The sequence below is a fragment of the Oreochromis niloticus genome, linkage group LG15 (genome assembly GCF_001858045.2).
Source record: "Oreochromis niloticus isolate F11D_XX linkage group LG15, O_niloticus_UMD_NMBU, whole genome shotgun sequence".
Classification (NCBI taxonomy): Eukaryota; Metazoa; Chordata; class Actinopteri; order Cichliformes; family Cichlidae; genus Oreochromis; species Oreochromis niloticus.
Genome location: NC_031980.2, coordinates 7,180,919 through 7,200,050, shown reverse-complemented (window position 1 = coordinate 7,200,050; position 19,132 = coordinate 7,180,919). Strand labels below are relative to the sequence as shown.

General features: G+C 40.7%; 1 protein-coding gene across 4 annotated transcripts; it reads right to left on the bottom strand.

The window, feature by feature from the left end:
• Positions 1 to 417: 417 nt before the first annotated feature.
• Positions 418 to 18,186, bottom strand: vegfab (vascular endothelial growth factor Ab). 4 transcript variants are annotated; one of them, XM_005449609.4, is made up of 8 exons: positions 16,377 to 17,585; positions 14,299 to 14,341; positions 12,582 to 12,778; positions 11,642 to 11,718; positions 8,969 to 9,001; positions 4,766 to 4,840; positions 2,840 to 2,983; positions 418 to 1,920 (listed from the first exon to the last, which is right to left on the bottom strand). In XM_005449609.4, the coding sequence occupies exons 1-8, from the start codon at positions 16,428 to 16,430 to the stop codon at positions 1,899 to 1,901; spliced, it is 645 nt and encodes a 214-aa protein (XP_005449666.1). In that variant the 5' UTR covers positions 16,431 to 17,585; the 3' UTR covers positions 418 to 1,898. The 4 variants fall into 4 exon arrangements, with proteins under 4 accessions (XP_005449666.1, XP_003440872.1, XP_025754614.1 ...); XM_003440824.5 differs by lacking the exon at positions 4,766 to 4,840 and having other exon boundaries at positions 16,377 to 17,100; XM_025898829.1 differs by lacking the exons at positions 418 to 1,920; positions 2,840 to 2,983 and having other exon boundaries at positions 3,396 to 4,840; positions 16,377 to 18,186.
• Between the last annotated feature and the right edge of the window lie 946 nt (positions 18,187 to 19,132).

Sequence of the window (19,132 nt, the reverse complement as noted above, 5' to 3'; positions counted from 1 at the left end):
ATGACATGCAAATCAATTTTACAACTTTTATAATGTGGGGTTTTTTTTCAGAATTTTTGGACAATTTTATGTCTCTCTCTACCATTAAATATTAGAGACTGTTCATTTCTTTGGAGGTGAGCACAACTTACAAATTCAGCAGGGAATTGAATAATTACTTCCCCACTGCAGCCGTCTATACTCAGATTTAATAAATGAAGATATTGCATGGTGCTTTAAGGTGGCGTTTTATTCATTGAACTGAATATCTGTCTCTCATAAAAAATATATATATTTATGTGCAGTTTGTTTCTTATTAGTCTCTTCGGCTTTCTTTCAGTTATTATTAGATGTGCGAATGTCACTTTGCTGCACAAAAACAGAAGAACACCGCTGCCCAATTAAATCTCCAAAAAACACAGCATTCACAACACAGCAACCTTTTTCTTATTTTTTATAAAACAATATGATTTGAAAATAAATATGCTTTACTGTTTACACAGGGAAAGACAACATGTTAATAGTGAGGAAAAGACAAAGGAAACTAATAATTAGGACTCTAAGACTGATGGCAGAAAGATGCAGATTGTTATCCAGATTTGAAAACGGTGGTAGTGTTGTAGTATTGTTTACTGAGCTGCGAGCAGTAGTTTTTTATATTTGCATCTTGGACTTACTTAAATACATAAATACTTACTTCACACTGATGTCTCACATTCAATGACTCATATAGACATTAACTCTTACACACACACACACAAGTTGAAATTCTACAGAGCACCCATGCCCTTAGATGAGAGGGGTTGAAAAGGAGGTGTTACCAGTACAAATGATCCATTTAGGGAATGTTAAAATCATTTATGCTTTTTTTTGTTGCTTTTTTGTTTCGTAGAAATGAGAGTAGCCATCAGCCTTACACACGGGGAGATAGGACAGCCACGGGTACATAACACTGCATACATAAATAGACCAAATTAAAATTAAATATGGGTAGACTGAATACTGAAAAATACTCTATAACATAAATTATCTAGAATGAACTATGGCGCAAAGGGATATTAAGTATGTACAGGTTTAGAGAAGCTGTATAATCAGTGGATTCTGTATTGAGTTCAACATTGAAGAAAACTACGTTTACAGTTGACAGACTCCTGAAACAATGCAAACAAAAATAATTTAAAAAGCAGTACTCTTTCGTGATGCACAGTTTTCAAATGGAATCAATCATACAGTGGTTTTCTTGTAGGACAATACAATACATACAAACTCTATATTGATGACCAGTATCCCTTTAAAAGTATATGGCACTTCAGAGTCACCTCTGATCACAGATGTGACCCATGTAAGCACAGGTCTGTCCTGGAAGGTCCTCAGAGGCAAAGAAGTGATATCACGAGGAGAAAAAGGCAAAACGTCGTCTGAGAAAGGTCCGTCCATCGCTTAAAAAAAAAGTCACCCACGTCCACTTCAGTTTTGCCTGCTGTTTTAGCAGTTAAATATATCTTAGATTGAGAGGTTTCGCATGTTATGATTGACAAACAACCACAGTAGACTCGTATCCAGTGGAGCAACTGTACACAATGATCTGACGATAAGACTACACCTGCACTGCAAGCCTGTTAGAAATGCAAAACCACATAGCTCCTATTTTGCTTTTAGACGAATCATGGGCTTAGTTATTACAGTAGCAGCAACAATTCTGTATATTCTTTTTTTTCTCTCTTTTTAAACGTGGTCTATGTACACACAGATATACAGTGGGAGGAAATTTCAGTTCAGTCCTTCTTTTTGTTCTGTTTCAGTCCAGGGAATGCTATCCACAGAAAAGAAGAGCTTACGGTTCAAAGGTCAAAAAGTGCGTGCTGTGAAGTATCTCTAATATATTCCTTCATCTTGTACATCTGGTGCTCCCACTTCTCTCATCTTCTTGGCTTGTCACATCTAAACAAGAAGAAAGAGAAACAATCATAAGAGCAAGAAAGCGAACAGGAAAATCAACCTATTTTTAACTCTTTTAACTCTTTTGTGTTGCTCACACAAATGCAGGCACGGTAGCATTTATTTGGAGATAACTTATCTCATACACTCCCCTTCCGGTTCTCCATCTATGCCCTACTGCACTACAAGCTGTTTGAGGAACAGCTTATAGTGCGATTCATTCACCTCTCATTACTACACGGGGATCTGTCTGGCCCAGTGGACCTACCCCAAACCCCATATGCTGTCACATCTACATAAGGATGTGGTCCCAGCTAGTGAATTAATAATTAAGTCACTTTGCTGCTTGGTCCTGGGCGAGCAGGGATGCAGCTTTTTGAAATAATCATAGTTGAAAACTATGAAAAAGGCACTGAAACAAATTTCTGCAGACTGCAGACTTTGCCACTTCAACATATATTTATCCAGAAACTGCAGTTCCTCAAATGACCCAAAATTCCACACTTGAACCCTCAAAATGGTAGTACCCAAACTGGTTACTGGCATCTCAGTTGCTATAAATGCAGTCTATGATTTTATGTACTGTTTTTGCATTTAAAAGACTGTAAGACTACAAGAAACAGCATACAATTTTGTATGCAAACAATGTTCCAGTGCTAAAAATCATAGCTATTACATTAGATTATAGTAGTTTATAATGGTACTAGAAGCTATAGTAGTCATGCGACTGAATATGAAGAGAACCTGCAAAAGCCTCCACAGTGGAGTCTAACCAGGGATGTTGTGACTGCAACCTGTTTGCTACCGATGTCATCTGACCAAACTATATTTGGATCTTAGGTTGGTTGCGTTACTACAAATTCCACACAGGTTTTCCGTTTGGTCCAACAAATGGGTGAACCACTTTGCTGATGTTACTTACTTGCAGGTCCTCTCGTTGAGCTCTAGCTGGCGTTCTTTACAGTATTCGTCTGTGTGTTTGCAGGAGCACCGGCAGGTTGCAGGGTCCTGTACAAACAAACGCTTTCTCCTCTCTGAGCACTGATCACAACATGGCTCACAAACACTGGACAGACAAGACAAAGAGATGGAGAGGAAGAAGGAGAGGCAGATTATCACAGTGCACCGTTATCACCCATAAGAAAGGTCGCCCTTAGGTCAACCCTTTCATATGCTCCAGTTTGCTCCTCCGAGCCACTGCCAAGGCGTGCTGCATGTGACAGTTGTATAGTATTGCTCACAGGATCCCACAGAGCAGGCAGAAAGTCAAGCAGTAGAAATAAACCCGCCCCCGCCCCCATCCTTTCCTAGCTGATTCGACCTCTCCTGAATGAACGATATGTGTTAGACATGCAGTTAGCGAAGCTCGAGACCAGTTCATGCATCACAAAGCAACATATGGCTTTAAAGTGCGGGTCAGTGACAGCGCACTTCTCTCTCTCACTCTAAACTCGTGATAAAGAAGACTCGAGGGTCTGTTTGATGCACTGTTAGGAAAGATTTCATTTTATTGAAGGAAAGCTGAGGACTAGGTTTCCCACAGAGAGACATGAAATCAAAACAAAGGCTGAAAGTCATCTGAATTACAATTCTCAGCAGGTGTGAAGCCCCAGATACTTCATTGACATCTTAATATACAAATTACAAGTGAAAATACAGACAGGAATCTCTTCACAGTATGAACACTGAAGAAACATGATCTCGTTATATTATTTTTGAATAAAATATTAGTTTTTTTATGGTTTCAGACACAAAAGCAGGCAAACAAAGAAATAAAAAACAGTCCTTGCTAAACAATTTGCTGAAAAAAGGCAATAGATAGCATCACTCATATCTTCACATAACATGAAAAGTACCAGCATTAAGCACAGGACAGCAAAAAAACCAAACAAAAAACAGTTTGTAAAGATGAAAAGAACAAAGTGGGGAAAGGAGACAGGTACGAGACACAGCAAAGCAGCACAGACTCAACACTGAAGACAGGACTATGATTACAACCCTGGTGATCCCAGCACAGATACCAGAACAGTATGAACCGGTTGGCAAAGCCATGCTGGTGGATCTGAGATCAGTTTCAGTAGACAGGAGGTTCATGTTACAGCTAACAGCTGATCTAAGATCTGTTTATTCCAACTCCTTTAAACGTGTCCATTATCAATAATAAAAAGAGCTATCTGACAAGAAGTCACAGCCAATTTGATCCCCAGGTTTTTGTCGGTTTTATGATACAACGCTGTATCTCGTCTCAAACATCAGTCAACCATTGCCTCGGTTATATTACGAGGAGATTAGTTGGAGATTTTGAGGTTAATGTTTATTCCTTGCAAGTTGGTATGTGGTTTGACGTACCCCCTAGTTATCACTCGATGTTTAACTGAAGCTACCTTCGCAAAACACATCGGCAAACAGGGCATAGTCTAATATTCTGAACACAGACTGTAGATAAAAGGTGGACAGCCAATATGAATTACCTATTCGTTCCTTTTTTTGCCATCGCGGTGTGTTCAAACGAGCGAGGAATGGATCTGACTAAGAAGCCGGATTGCTAAAAATTCCCCTGCCGGCCAGCAGAAAGAATACAGGTTTGAAAAACTTCCACAATGTAAGTTCCTGAAACCTAAAAACTTTTTATGTCTTTTATATACAGTCTAGGATTCTGAATATTTAGGACATGGCTGACGAGACAAAGTTAGGACACCACATGGAAGCAACATGCTAATCGATAGGGCCGATGAGCAAATTAAATGGTACAAATTAAAAGGGGCAAAATAACTCCTCCCAGATTAGCTTAATTATGAGAAGCGCAACACTCAGGTGCAGGTAGGTGGAGAAGGCAGAGCTGACATACGCATCGTGAATTGTTTTTTCAGGGTTTTTCTTTCGTTTTCTCTTTTGGCCTTTATCCCTGCCTGTCCGGGATTTTCTGCAAGAGAGACAGGAGAACAAGGCAGAGAGATGCCTGAGAGACTGATGAGAGTGATGTGCTTAAATGTCAGAATGATAATTGCTCAAGCCAACATCAATTGATCGCAATTTTTTTTTTTTTTAAATATGTATATCATTTTATTAGCTAAGGGTTTTAATTTTTGTTACTGATTGGCTTATATGGGATTCTAACTTCACACAAGGCTCTCTTGACCCAAAGATGAGATATGATGTGAAATGAATGAGCGTAGTGAGAAAGTAACTCCATCATGAGTTAAATGACCTACAAATGACGCTTTTAGAAGGCGAGACAACAACTTATATCCTCTTTCTCAAGAAACGGCCAGAGTAAAGCAGCTCACTGTGTGAATATGATCAATATCGCATATTCCGAGACTAAATTCCTTCACTGCCCAAAACTGGGCTCAAAAGATATGTATATATGTTTAAATAATAAGTACAATGACTCTGCAGAGAGTGAAAGCGTATTCTACTTTGAAGGTTGCGGTGGGTGGAAATTTCCCAGATGACCTGAAGACAAAAAAAATGGACCAAAACTGCATCTTTCAGTCTATCTGGGTCAACTCTTTATCACTGACTCAACTTGTTACAAACTGTAGCACAATGAGAACAGGCCAGCGTGTGGTTACAATGCATGCACCTGGTGTATAGGCTGGATTTCATATGCATTATTTATAACGAGCCGAGTCAGATATAATTCCGCTGCATAAGGTATATTTAACTATGCTGGAAACTTTTGTTAGTTAAACGTAACAGCAAAAATCATGATTACAGGTATCTATTGATATTTATGGCTAGCATATATACAATACATTAATTCTACTGTCTAAGTAAGACAAAATATAAAATAGTATAAATATTAGGAGGAATAAGAAATAAATAAAAGTGTTGCAACTGTATCATGCACAGAAGATGCGATACAACTGTAGTGTCAGACTCACAGTGATGTGAAAAAGAAAGTTTTAACAGGACTCTATGTAGTCCTGGGAAAAACTAAGTGCACCCCATGATATAAGAGCTTGTCAAACAATTTTTAGCAGCAGTATCTTGAAGCAGTTATTTTCTGTAAGACTTTCAGTCTCTCACATCGTTCTGGAGAAATTTTGGTCCACTTTTCTTCACAGCGATTCTCCAGTTCATCGATGTTTGCGGGCATTCATTTAGGCACAGCTCCAATGCCCCTCCACAGGATTTCGATCAGGTTGAGGTCTGGACTTTGACTAGGCCATTGCGGCACCTTTATTCTTTCCTTTTAAAGTCATTCTGTTGGAGATTTGCTGCCGTGTTTGGGTTCATTGTCCTTGTTGTATGACCCAGTTAGGACCGAGCTTAGGTTGTCGGACAGATGGCCTTACACGGTCTCTAGAATACTTTGGTATATAGAGGTGTTCATGGCCGACTCAATGACTGCAAGGTGCCCAGGTCCTTTGGCTAGAAAACAAACCCAAATTATTATCCCTCTACCACTGTGGCTGATAGTTGATATACGATGCTTTTGCCGATATGTTGTGCTTGTTTTCCCCAAATGTGGTGCTGTGCATTATGGCCGAACGTCTCCACTTCTTCTCATCTGTCCAAAGGACATCCTTCCAGAAGTCTTGTCTTTTGTTCAGATGCAACTTTGGAAACCTAAGCCGTGCTGCCATTGTCTTTTTAGAGTGAAGAGGCTTTTTCCTGGCAGCCTTCCAAACAAGCCATACATTTAACATGCTAACTGAGGCCTGTAGAGTCTGTAGTTTCTCTGAGCATTGCAGGGTCTGACCTTGGGTTGAGCTGACTCGGACGTCCACTCCTGGGAAGATTGTGGCATTGTGTTAGCACACAGCTGAATGTTCCAGACCAGAAAACTGCCAAAACTTTACTTTTAAAGAGGTATCAATTAATCGATTATCAGTTAATTGATAATCAGAAAATGTACTCGATTAAATGATTCTCAATTAACCAGGTACATTTTATTATCACCACTTGGCTTCTATTTACTCTTTTAATTGCTGTGGAAGCAAAAAGGGTGTACTTAGTTTTTCACAGGACCCTATAAAGTCCTGTGAAAACTTCATTTTCACAGAGCTGTATAGTCCTGTGACCTCAGGTCATACCAAAGCACATAACCTGATGTTACTCCATTATTCAGTCACATAGATGCTTTTTTTTTTAACTTATTATGTTCAGCGGGTGATCTTAAAAATAAAGTTGCCCTCTTGATCTGAAAAGAGGTCTGCTTTTTTGTATGAGAGATGTTTTTCTTGAAGGTTTTGCTGCTGTTGGTAGTGCAGTCTGTGAAAGAATTTTAGATTTTTAGACTATTATTAGAATTGGATTCTCATTTGACTGAATCTTTCATTATTTTACACCTCTCTTTCCACATGTCCACTCTGCACTTGACACCAAGCTACCTTATTGATGGGCAAAGCAAATTTCATTTTATAAAAATGACTGGGTAGGAAGGCTGCAGCCATGCTAGCAGCACATTTAGGTTTAACTTTAGCACAGCGGTGCTTTGAGCTAAATGCAACATCAGCATGGTAACTTGCTCACAATGACAATGCTAACATGTTGATGTGTAGCTCGGTAAAAGGCTATTTAGCCTTGGTTTAGTGTGTTAGCACGATAACATTTGCCAATTAGCAGTATGTCCAGCCGGGGCTGGTGGTGGTATGTTGTTAGTTTTACAAATATGTATTCAAAATCCAAAGCAGGTGATGTTGATGGCGCTTTATGAATGATTGGAGGGGATCAAATTATTTTCTGCAGACCATCACCATTCAGTGGATGTGTGGAACACTCAAGACTGTCCACCCACTAGTTGTTTTTTCCCCACCTAACCATATATGTGATAGAGAACAAGTTGGGGGATAACCAAAATCATGATTAATAGTGAAATGATCACTGTTTTCTTGTACTAAATGCACAAAAAATTGTAGAGAATTTTAAGTTCAGGGAAAACTGTGGATGGACTTGCAAACTGAAAAGAGTCTGTCATTGCTATCACTAGAGCCACACTGTGAGCATGACTAAAAATAACATTTTGATTCAGGGATGTATCTGGATCACAGACTGCAGAAGTCATAAATGGGGCTAACTACGCCCCATTTGGGACTGATTGATAAATACAGCATCTAGGTCTGCGGAACAGAATGAAGCAGACGTGTTGCAAATGTAAAATCCACACAATTTCCGCAGAGACGTTGATAATTAATTAATTTCAAAACCTCAGCATAATGAGTCATCCTAACAGACTCTAAGACTCTCACCTTTAGCCAACATGAATCAAAATATCAGAAACAAGAACATGAACCGTTACCCTAAAGGAACACGCCACCAAAGCCACACTCGCAAAAACAGTTAAAGCAAAGTTCAAGAAGGTCACGCAGCTACCCCTTATCTATATGACAGATGACCTGACATAAAACCAAAACAACAACCCCACAATGGAAAAATATCAGCGGCTACTCACAGAAAGAGGATTAAAGAGTTTAATGACCCTTAGCACACTGACTTCTGTAGTATTCGAAGGGAGGCCCTCTTAAGATAGGACTATAAACACAAAAGTTTAACAGATCTTCAAAAACACTGTTATCTATATCAGAGGACTCAGAAACCAGAGTTGCAGAAGTCAAGTGGCATCTACACAGCAAAGACGAGGGAGAGGAATGCAGATGAGATAGAAAAGGTGAGAAAGGTGTAAAGGACAGGTTTGCAAGTGTAATGAACTCATCAAGTGTCACTCATTGACCTGAGCAGGATTAGCTGGTATTCCCGATGTTTATTATCTGACAGCAGCATGTTAATTTGTGCTCACTATAGGTGCTCATGTTGCTTGTTCACTGAGGTTTTGATGACATGTTATTGTTTTTGGCTTCTCTATCTGCGTTTTTGTGTTTCTTTTTTTATATGAAAGAAAGAAAAAAGGAGGAAGTGGGAGTGGGAAAATAACAGGCACATCATTTATGTTCAAAAGGGACTATAGTATAATTTTGGGAAGGCTGAGAGTTGCAGACAAATGATTGTTTGTTGGCAAGGCAAAACCGGAAAAAGATCAAATCTCAAGTCCCTATTGTTTTCCACCCAAATCACAATCTCCATGCAGAAAGAGCGCTGTACTCACTTTTCTTTCTTTTCTTTCACTTCATTCTTTAACCTGAAAGGCAGAAACAAAACAACATGACATTAGATCACAGCATGCAACTGTATCCCGGTAAACAGATACTTATCAAGATCATCAGGGACTGGGGGCTTATTATCATCATGGGTGGAATCACATGAATCTTTTCACATCACATTGCATCACCGTCCTTTACCAGAACCTATGATAAATCTAGTTTCTTTTCAAGTATCTGGCATCTGCAGCTGGCAAGTGAAATCAATTTATTGGGAAATCGTGCAGTTCTTGGATTATATTCATTGATGGATCCACACAAAACACATACACACAACTACAAACACATTTTGACAGGTTTACTTCACTTCCCAGCCAATAACCGTGTGGAGTTCCTGGCATATCTGGAGACAATAGTTATTCCAAAGTCTTAGGAAACAATGTTTCCTGCAAGGTAATAGACCACTTGCCAAGTTTCTGCTTTACATAGTAGTACAGCAAGTCAGCACAGGATGGATAACGCATGACAGTATATGTGTTTACATATACTGTACATTAGGATCCAAATTCTTTACTTCAAGTAGCAACACAGTAAAACTACCCAATTATAAGCTAAAGGTCTACCTTCAGTTTTAATTTAAAAGTTGAGTAGTTACAAGAACAAAACTGTACTAAAGCCAGCGCTATACTTGAAGATAGACCCTTTAAATACTTAGACTGGGTTATAGCTAGAGTTCGTACTGCCATTTAGTTTAGCTGGTGTTTTAAGCACCAGCCACAAAAACACAAAGTATAGGACTGAGCAGCTTTTTTTCAGAGGAGTCTGCCTCTCCAAACCAGGGGCATGCTGATCAGGTTTGTAGAGTCGGTATGTCTGTACCTGTAGGTACTCTGATTATGAATCTGCTGGCAAAGCTTACTTATTTACATATGCCTGAATTCTACTGGCCAATCACATCAAATGCAGTCAGTCCAAGTGGTGAGCATTTGCTAAAATGTAAGATCAGCACCATCAGCAATCGTTCAGTGACAATGTAGCTTTTCATGTGCAGTCATAAACAATGACCAACTGACGTAAAAAGAGATCTTGGCGCAGATAACTACTGACTGGACTGAAAGCCCCGAAAGACTAGCCGCTGCCCCAGGAGGCCAAAGTTTCAGACTAGCCAACAGATTCCCAGAAGGGTTGTAAACTTAAAAACAGAACCAAAGCTATCAACCAACCCTTTAATGTACTTTACAATATATATATATTTATATAACCTTTTGCTTGTCAAGCAACTGTGTTAACCACCACACTCTGTAGCCATATATAGTTGCTTTTTGGACTGAAAGGTACAACAGTTTCCCAGTGACTTAATGGCTATAAAGCAGTTCCTCTAAACGATAGTTAAGTCATAATTTTAAAATAGAACTAAATAGATTGATAGCAGCATCTAAATTTTTATAAAGGTGTCTTAAAGGTTTATAGCTTCAACTAAATGGTGAACTAGGAAGTCACTGCTGCAGAAAGGCAGAACTAATTCCCTGTGGATATTTTGCCCAAATTTGGAAGTTTGATGGACACGTGGCTTCAACCTGAGATAAAGTTTAACAAAAAATGAGCAATTCAACTCGGCCTTCGGCCAATGCTCATACTTGCAATGTTTGCTTTCTTGTCGGGTTTTCCTGAAACGTGGGAGGATGATGCATGTCCCCTACCCTTGGACAATGTGTCAAGGTTTACTAATTCATGACACAGAGCTCAGATCTGCCATCATAATGACATGGGTGTGGAAAACTACACATGTCCAACAAGAAACCTCAAAAAAGGTGACAAGAAAAAGTGATTATATAGTGTTTGTTGATGCTAGGCCACAAGAGGGACATCATTTGATGTTGATAATGTTACTTGTTTCACTTTTGGATGCCACCTATTTCTGCCAGTCAAAGCAAAACAGCAAACCGACTGGATCCATGGTAATTTCAGTCACAGTTAACCTTATGTCTGGGCAGTCTGTGAGAGGGTCCAGAGACAACTTGTGAAACCATCAAGCCTAAGACAAGGCCACATCTAAATATAATACTGAATAAAAGCCTCTGAATAGAAGCCATATATACCTGGTTTCCACTGATGCAGAGCCTTTGCATACATAGCAGAAGCTGGGGTAATTTGCACAGGGAAGGATCTGAGATGGACAGAATCTGCAGTGCACATCGTTCGAACAACAATACAGTGCTGTTTGTGCAGCACCATATTGCCCCAGTAAAATGCAAAATGCCACTTTACAACACTTATCTCACAGACCTATATCTAAACTATGGACCGAGGAGCAACCTCCACATGTCGCAATTGCAAACAATGCTTTAGAGGGCATTGTACTCGATGGAACCAAGATGAATGTAAGCAGCATTGTGAATGTCTGCTGTGATGTGTTCAAACCTGCTTGGGTCTTTTTAGAATCAGCGAAGTGAAAGAAGCAAAGATAAGATATGGATTTAGGTGATACGCATCTGGTGAATGTGTCAGATGAAAACTTCAAACAATAACTTCACATGACGTGCTTGGCCAACTTCCACTCTGCTCCACAAAGGCACGTTGATTTGCCTGCAGTGATGTTTGGCTTTGCTTTGTGTGGATGTGAGTATGTGTGTGTGTGTGTGTGTGTGTGTGTGTGTGTGTGTGTGTTCAGGGTTTCTTACCTACACTCGCATGCGCTGTGTTCTGTAAAACTCATGAAAATATCATTTTGTTGCCTCCTGGGATTAATTCTTTTAATCTGTAAAAGAAAGAAGAAAAATAAGAAATACACGTTGGTGTGTCGTATTTCTAAATATCCAGCGTCGTTCACTGTTCCTCAAGTTAAAGTCAGGGTAGTAATATAATAGAAAAGGCAGATCCGAATGGATCCAAATGCACAGAAAGAGGTCAAAGACAAAGATCTGAAGGAGAATGTTTACATTAGTCAGATGTGTTGATATTAACACCAGATGACAGGAAAAAACCCCACATGAATTCAAGAGGAATGAATATTTCAATCTGTCATGTCTGCCAACTTCAGGAGTTGGACAACTTTCTAGAAAAACTGTTTTTCCACCCTGTTCTTATCAGAGAACCAAGAGCTGGGACATGCTAATTTCAGCTAGCTGCATTAGCTATTCATGTTTAGAGGATATGTGGTGGGTCTTAAGACGTTAAAAATGGCTTCTTCTTTAAGTGTCTTGGGCACCCACCCCTCTGAGAACAGAGACACCAATCTCCTCTTTGGTGTTTCACCTGTCGGTGGTCCTCATTTTTGCACAGTCTCTCTCATAGGGGCAAAGATTAAAATCAAAATAGGGCACCTCTTTTGCATGCAACAATAGGGTTCAGTGCCCAAAGGTCACACCTAAGCAGCCTTTGAGCTATGTGCACTTGGACAGGCTGAAGGGGCTTTTTTATGCTAAGCATCATGAGGGCCCTGGGCTGGTCGGCCAGACACTTGTAAAGCCCGTGCACCTCCTTAGCTTGACGTTTGGGCAAAAATAAACTACATAAGTGTCCACATTTAGGATACAGACATATCCTTCTTTGGCATAACAGCCAAAGAAGAAAAAACAATATAAAAACACAAGTATTACTGCTCCAAATAACATTGCTGACCTCCATTGTAACGTTATAAGTAGATGTCGGCGTGCACTGCAGCATCTCGTCGTTGCAGCAGCCGGCACAGCGTGTTAAAACGACGCATGACGGGATGAAGATGTGCTCCACCTCATCTGGATACTCCTGCAGAATTTCCACCAAAAGCTCCCGAGGTTGACACAAACTCTTGTTGTACACCTCCATCAGAGGGATCACTGGGAGACAGAGTAACAGTGCACACAGTTAGAAAATGGCAGAGGAGCCGTAGCATAAGTGAGTCACTCCTGAACACACACACACACCTAAATGGGGATGTGAATAAAAAAAATTGGCAGGCTCACAACAAACACCATACACATAAACATGCACACACACGTTTTATGCTGTATTATTCCATTGAGTAGCGCTCGGTGTCTACCATCAAATACAGACTGGACTGACCTACTTTTACACACTTATGTAATTCCTCACTGAAATTAACAAGTACTCCTCTATGTTGTGTTTCCAACCCCTTTCACTTTTCACTTCAGGAGTGACATTACCAACCCCTCAGCCTCACCAAAGGCCTCTCAGAAGGACTCAAGAACCCCCTCATCAACACCAGCTCTTGTTTATTTGAGCTAATTAGATCCGGACTACTCTCAGCTTACCAATTAATCCGTGCAATTACTTTTAGCTTACCATTCATCGTTTAGAGAACAGTCTCAACTTTTTTACCCATATTGGCTTACTTTTTCAGCTGTTCATTTGCCCATTTTACCTCTACATCACAGTATTAACAGTTTATCTGTTACTTTACATTAACAAACCCCATCCACATGTGTGTGACCCTCAAATGTATTTACCACCCCTTTTATATGTCAGTAAGCGGTATCCTTCAGTCTCATTGGTAGTCTTTACCACTATTGCCATCTACAGGTCAAAATTTTGGGTTATTATCTCAGCATCTTTCCACATATCCATGGTAACTATAGAAGTATCCCCTAGGGTAGTTGCACCCTGACTCGGAGTCACTGCTGTCTGACATCATCACCTGTACTGAATATTCTCTGGTCTTGAATGTCACCCCATTTTTTGTATCCACAATGCCTAAAGCTGTAAAATAATAGCCTGTCATGTGCTTTTCACCTTCAGTCTATTTCCCCCCCACACACCAACCTCCCGTCACTGAGTCTTTGCAGGAGTTCTGCTCTTGAGAAAGATGTTAGCACACAGACCGGCAACACCTCCAGAACATCACTCAGAGCATTGCTGGACCTAAAACAACCCCAGTCTGAGAACCCTCTGGGAAGCCAAACCAAACATGCTGGGCCTGAACAACATCGCGAAGTTCAGCTTCTGATTGTCCAATTTATATTGGGCAATGCTGAGATTGTGCAAAATGAAACTTTGGGCCAAGAGGGTGACATTCCTTTCTATAAAAGACTCTGGTCTCTATAACATTTCCCCAGCTTAACCTCAAACGAGGAGGAATGCTGTTCAGGACGAACGTGTCCAGCGGGTAAGATTTAGAGATGAAACAGCTCATTTTTTTTAGCTTTAAAAAAAAAAAAAGGAGAGTCATGGTCCCTGACGACTCTCCATAGGGTCAAATGACAATGTTGTCCACTAGGAGGCAATAATTTGCCTTTAATGTCAAGGTGAAATTCAAACCAGCCTTTTGTTTTATTGGCTTTTAGCCAACCAGGGAGCCCAGCACAGACTGTATTCCCACGGTGCCCTGTAGGACACCTACCGTTATGTGGACCTCTTTCTGTTTCCCTCGGTATGTGGGCACTCTGGAAGAAAAAAGAAATAAAAAAGCACGCCGTTAGTTACAGTACATTGTGCAAGAACTTAGCATAACCCTCCCCATGCCCCTTACTTATCCACAGTTGTGCAAAAGACATATTTACATTATGACATGGCTGTTGAAACATGAAAACCACACAAATACGCGTCTTATCACGGGCCAACCTACACACGGTATAGACTGCAATGACATTTTAAGGATTTAAATATTCATAAGCTTTTAACACTAATAACAGTGAGGTTCTATAGAACATCAGCTGTTCATTTGAGGGGTAGCAGTTTTTCAAAATAAAACACCCCAAGATACAATTCCTTAATCAGGCTGCTCCTAGTCTAATTATAACTTATATATATATATATGTGGTGAGGGAGGCCGTATATGGACAAATGTTTGATCGGAGGCACAGCGTGTCAAACCATTTGACCCAAGTTCAGCCACATTAACGTGACCAAACTTCATAAACTTCAGGATTGGCTGTTTAGTTTCAGTTACCAGACCTTTATTGTTGTGCGGCTCCACTGCTTCCAGGCAGCACGGATTAATAACCGCTGCCATTAAAGCCGGCAAGAATTTCAGCCTGCTACTTTCCCCTCACAGGGGGGTAGCTGTCACCACACCAGTTGGGCCACAAAGGATTTTTTTTTTGGGCAACTTTCCATTCGTTCGTTACGCACAATGCCGTCTCGTCTTCACACGCGCGCGCGCACAACCCTTCCCTCTCCCATTTTTTTTTCACATAGGAGCACGCGCAACTCACGCAATATCTCTCCAATGTTGCATGAGATACGGCCTGTGCTGAGTGAGCCGGCATTTGGCGATAAGAAACTCTTTTCTGTTTCTTAATGAAAGGAGAAAGGAGGAGGAAAGAGGAGGAGGAGGGGAAAAAGAAAAGAAAGAAAGGAGAGGAAAAAAAAGAAGAAGGTCGGTTTGTTAGCAGGCCCCACCCCCTTCTGGTGGCGTGAGAGGGTCCAACCTTGTGGGCCGAGAGACCCCAGCCCCCCAAAAAAGCGCACTATACATTAATGTATGGGTGTCAAGCTGCCAGCGCCGGCTCTTAAACCGAGTGATGATACATGCCGGCTTATAGACGAGCATTTTAACCTTCATCCGCGTGCAATCCAGTGTTGATTGAGAGGCCTAACTGTCATTAAGTGATCCAGTTAGTTCAATGAACACTTCACCGGACTCCAGCCTGCTCGTGCTTTTATTATGCCGGGGCTGAGATGCTCGCGAGAGGAGCTGTGTTGCCGCCGGAAACCAAAAGGAACCAAAGAGCTATTTTGAAAGTGGTACAAGCTTACAAAGTCCAATCATGTTACAGGAAAACGCGCAGCCTCCTACTGAGGTGGTATTTTTTTTTCACCTTGAAACCTTTGCTCAAAGCCATACGAGCAGTTGATTAATGATTATATAAAAACGATTTACAGTGGGCACTAAAGCGCCATTACAATTCCGCTGCTAGATCGGCTGATTAAACTCGGTTTGAGGGGGATAAGTAACGTTCGGTCACTACTGGAATCAAGGGTTGAATTCCAGTTTGAGAACTGGAGCCGCTTCTTGTAGCAGAGAAAGCCAGAATGCCGGTAGTGAACCTGCTCACAAGTCCTAAATCAGAATGGAGCCACTGCGCCTTTAAAGCGTAATAATATCTCCAAGGTGGTTTTTTAGAGCAGGCCTGCAATCAGCCAACGCCAAACTTAAGATGATTTTTCTGCGTTTTTATAAAAGAAATAAACCCTTAGGTTAGATTTACAGTATAAAAAAGGCTCGCACCACCCGCCGAGTGTGTGTGGGTTTTGTTTATACAACGCCACTTTTGCGTAATGGCTGTTTAAATCTCCCCAGAAAAAAAAGCCACAAAACATTTGAGCTTGTTTAAACACGAGCGGTGACCTAGCTAAAGGAAAGACAAGGACAAGCTACACATTAATGAGCAGTCACTACATGGCTCAGTAGAGGTGATCTTTTTTTTCTTTTAAATTTGTTCTCTATGGGTCAGTTTGCTGTCCGGGGACACTCACCTTGACAGCTGACAGCGTCAAAAATAATAGTGTCAAACTGTCAATAAAGTTCATGGTGTTTGAAATCCAATCCAAGGGGGCAGACGATCTTTGTTTAGAAAAAAATAAAATCAGCAGGCCAAATGTGGCTTTTTGTTCTCAAGCATGAAGTTCACAAGTGCGACAATATACAAGAGGACCGGCTAAAACTTCTCTGAAAGGGCAGGAGGTTGTAAAAGCAAATCCATGCTGGTCCCAAGGATACAATCCTTCGCGTGTCAACTTCTTTTTCTTCTTCTTCTTTTTGTCTCAACTATTGCCAATTATTTTCAAGATATCCAGAAACACGAGAATCCAAGATGCACAACGTCTCACATTGTTCCGCAGCAGACCTTTATTTTCTTGCAAGGGAGTAGCAATCCACATTACAGAAATAATCCCATGCTTGTTGAGCCAGGCGTCTCCAAGTGTCTGTCCATTTGAAACTTGAAGCCGTGGAGGAGGATGACGTTCAGTGGAAAAGAAAACCGCGGTGTCAGTTTAATCGTCAACTTTTGTCTTTAGCCCTGGCTGATTTATCTTTATCCCGGTATCATCACTCGGCTCTTGTCTTAGTGCGTCCTCTTCTGTCTGGGTCTGTCGTATAATGTGGAGAGATCGCGGTGCGAAGGAAGTGAATGATGTGGTGGTAGGTGTGTCCTATACAGCTCTGCGCTAATAGGAGCCCAGAATGCCCCCCCCCCCAAAAAAGAAGTGATGTTATAAATGTGTAATATTGCATATAGGCAAAATATAGGCAAATATGCGGGTTATATATAAATTAGACAAATGATCATTTTTATATCATTATGTCTGCGTTGTTGTGTCTGTCCTCTGTTCTACATAATGACCATTCCAGCCCTTTTTAGTCACTTAAAATATCTTTGTAGAACTGTTATGTGATATTTCATGCAATTTCTTTTCCCCTCTTGGACACAGCTCCCTTGAAAAGACATTTTTAAAGTCAGTGAAAAGCCTTTCATGTAAAAAAATTAAAGAATATGTAAAAGTCACTTTGCAAAAACAAATAAAAAACAAAACAAAACAAAAAAACCTGAATGAAGCTCCTACCGTGTGCCAGGTATGCTCTCACTGGCTCAGAATGACTCGATATCAATTTATGAGCGATATGGTTGATAGCTTATAGGCAACAAGTCATTTACAGCAGCTTAAACACCGCTAATCTTTTTTTAAAAAATATTTTACTTTTAGTCCTTTTTTAAAAATCATTTTTTAAGGCAAATACCAGACATCACGTTTTGTTGCCATAACACCTGTCTATTTCTACTTAAAAAAATGTATTTCTTTTACATGTGAATAAGAAGAAAGAAAACTCTTTGGATACGACAGATCGTATCACGCGGTCGTTAAAGCGCAGATCTATGCAACAAATGAGCTCCTTTTTTGGGCTCCTTCCGAATCGTTTACTGCGAGGGAAATACCGGTGAACACACACCGGCACAATAATCTTGTGAGGTTTTAATTTTGTACTGGGGCTCTAATGCGGTACCGGGGTAAGTATTTTCCAGCCTTGTGACTAGACACGAGAGGACACCCAACTTGTCGACGTAGGAGAGCGTGTGTGGCTGGACACGTAAGCCTTGTGCGTGCGTGCTCCGGTCAACGTTTTCCGCTTGTGATCCGCCGCGACGGATATATCAGGTGCGGTCGGCATCCCTGAGCTCCGCGGAAAAGAAAAGAAGTCTTTGCGTCGTGGCTTCCTGGCCAAAATCTTCTTCGATGGCCAGATTTTCTGTGCAGTTTCTCGCCACCTGGTCCCCCCCCACTCCTGCTCCGGGGATGGAGCAGCAGGGGGAGGAGGAAAGGGGGAGACAAGATGAGAATATAGTTACTGAGCCGGTGAAGCAGCCCGATGGTGACGCCCTTGTGACGTTCACAATGATGCTAAGTTCAATTTAAAAAACAACAACAAAAAAAACACAGTAAAGACAAAAAGGCTCAATCTGAGTAAGAATAATGAAGACAGCATGCCAGTTATTTAATTAAATAAAAGCCACACCTTCAAATAGTTAACAACGATGACTTATTAGCAGAAAATACATTTTACAAGCAAAAATGGATATATTAAAATAGCCTGCGTGGTATTTTAGAATATGAATTAGTGCAAAATCCTAATAAATACATGTGGTTGAGTGAAATACTGAAGAAATGAATGATGCAAACATAGAGGAAGCACCTCAGTACCTCAAAAGAGGATTTGTTTAAATGTAAAGTGCCCTGCAGTTAGCCAGAGTTCACAGTATGTTTTTCCCCTCTTATTTCTATTGAACTAAAAGAAAAAAAGTCCTATTTCTCTTTTTATTTTTAAGGCCATCCTAATGTAAGACTTGCTTTGTCTGATTTCCACGTATTCTCTCTGATTTCCTGTGCCCTCTCCTGGCCACTGCAGGAGAAGCAGTTTTATCTACCTTCAGCTCAATGACAGATTGATAGACACCAAGGAAATGGAATGAGCTGATAAGTATGTAATGACATAACCTGGCAGCTATGTGCCGGCTTCAGTTCATACCTTATCGTGCCTTTAATGGTATGAGAGAGAGACGGGGAAAAAAAGATCCCTCAAACAATGAGACTTTACAGTGCAAAGAACTGAGGCATGATAAAGCAGAAAGCAGAGAAGCAGAGTGAATGACAGATAAGGAGAAAGACAGCTTTAAGGAGGAGAAGGCTGACATGTAATTGTAGCAGTCCTGAGAGGAGTTCCTTGGCTGGCTTCA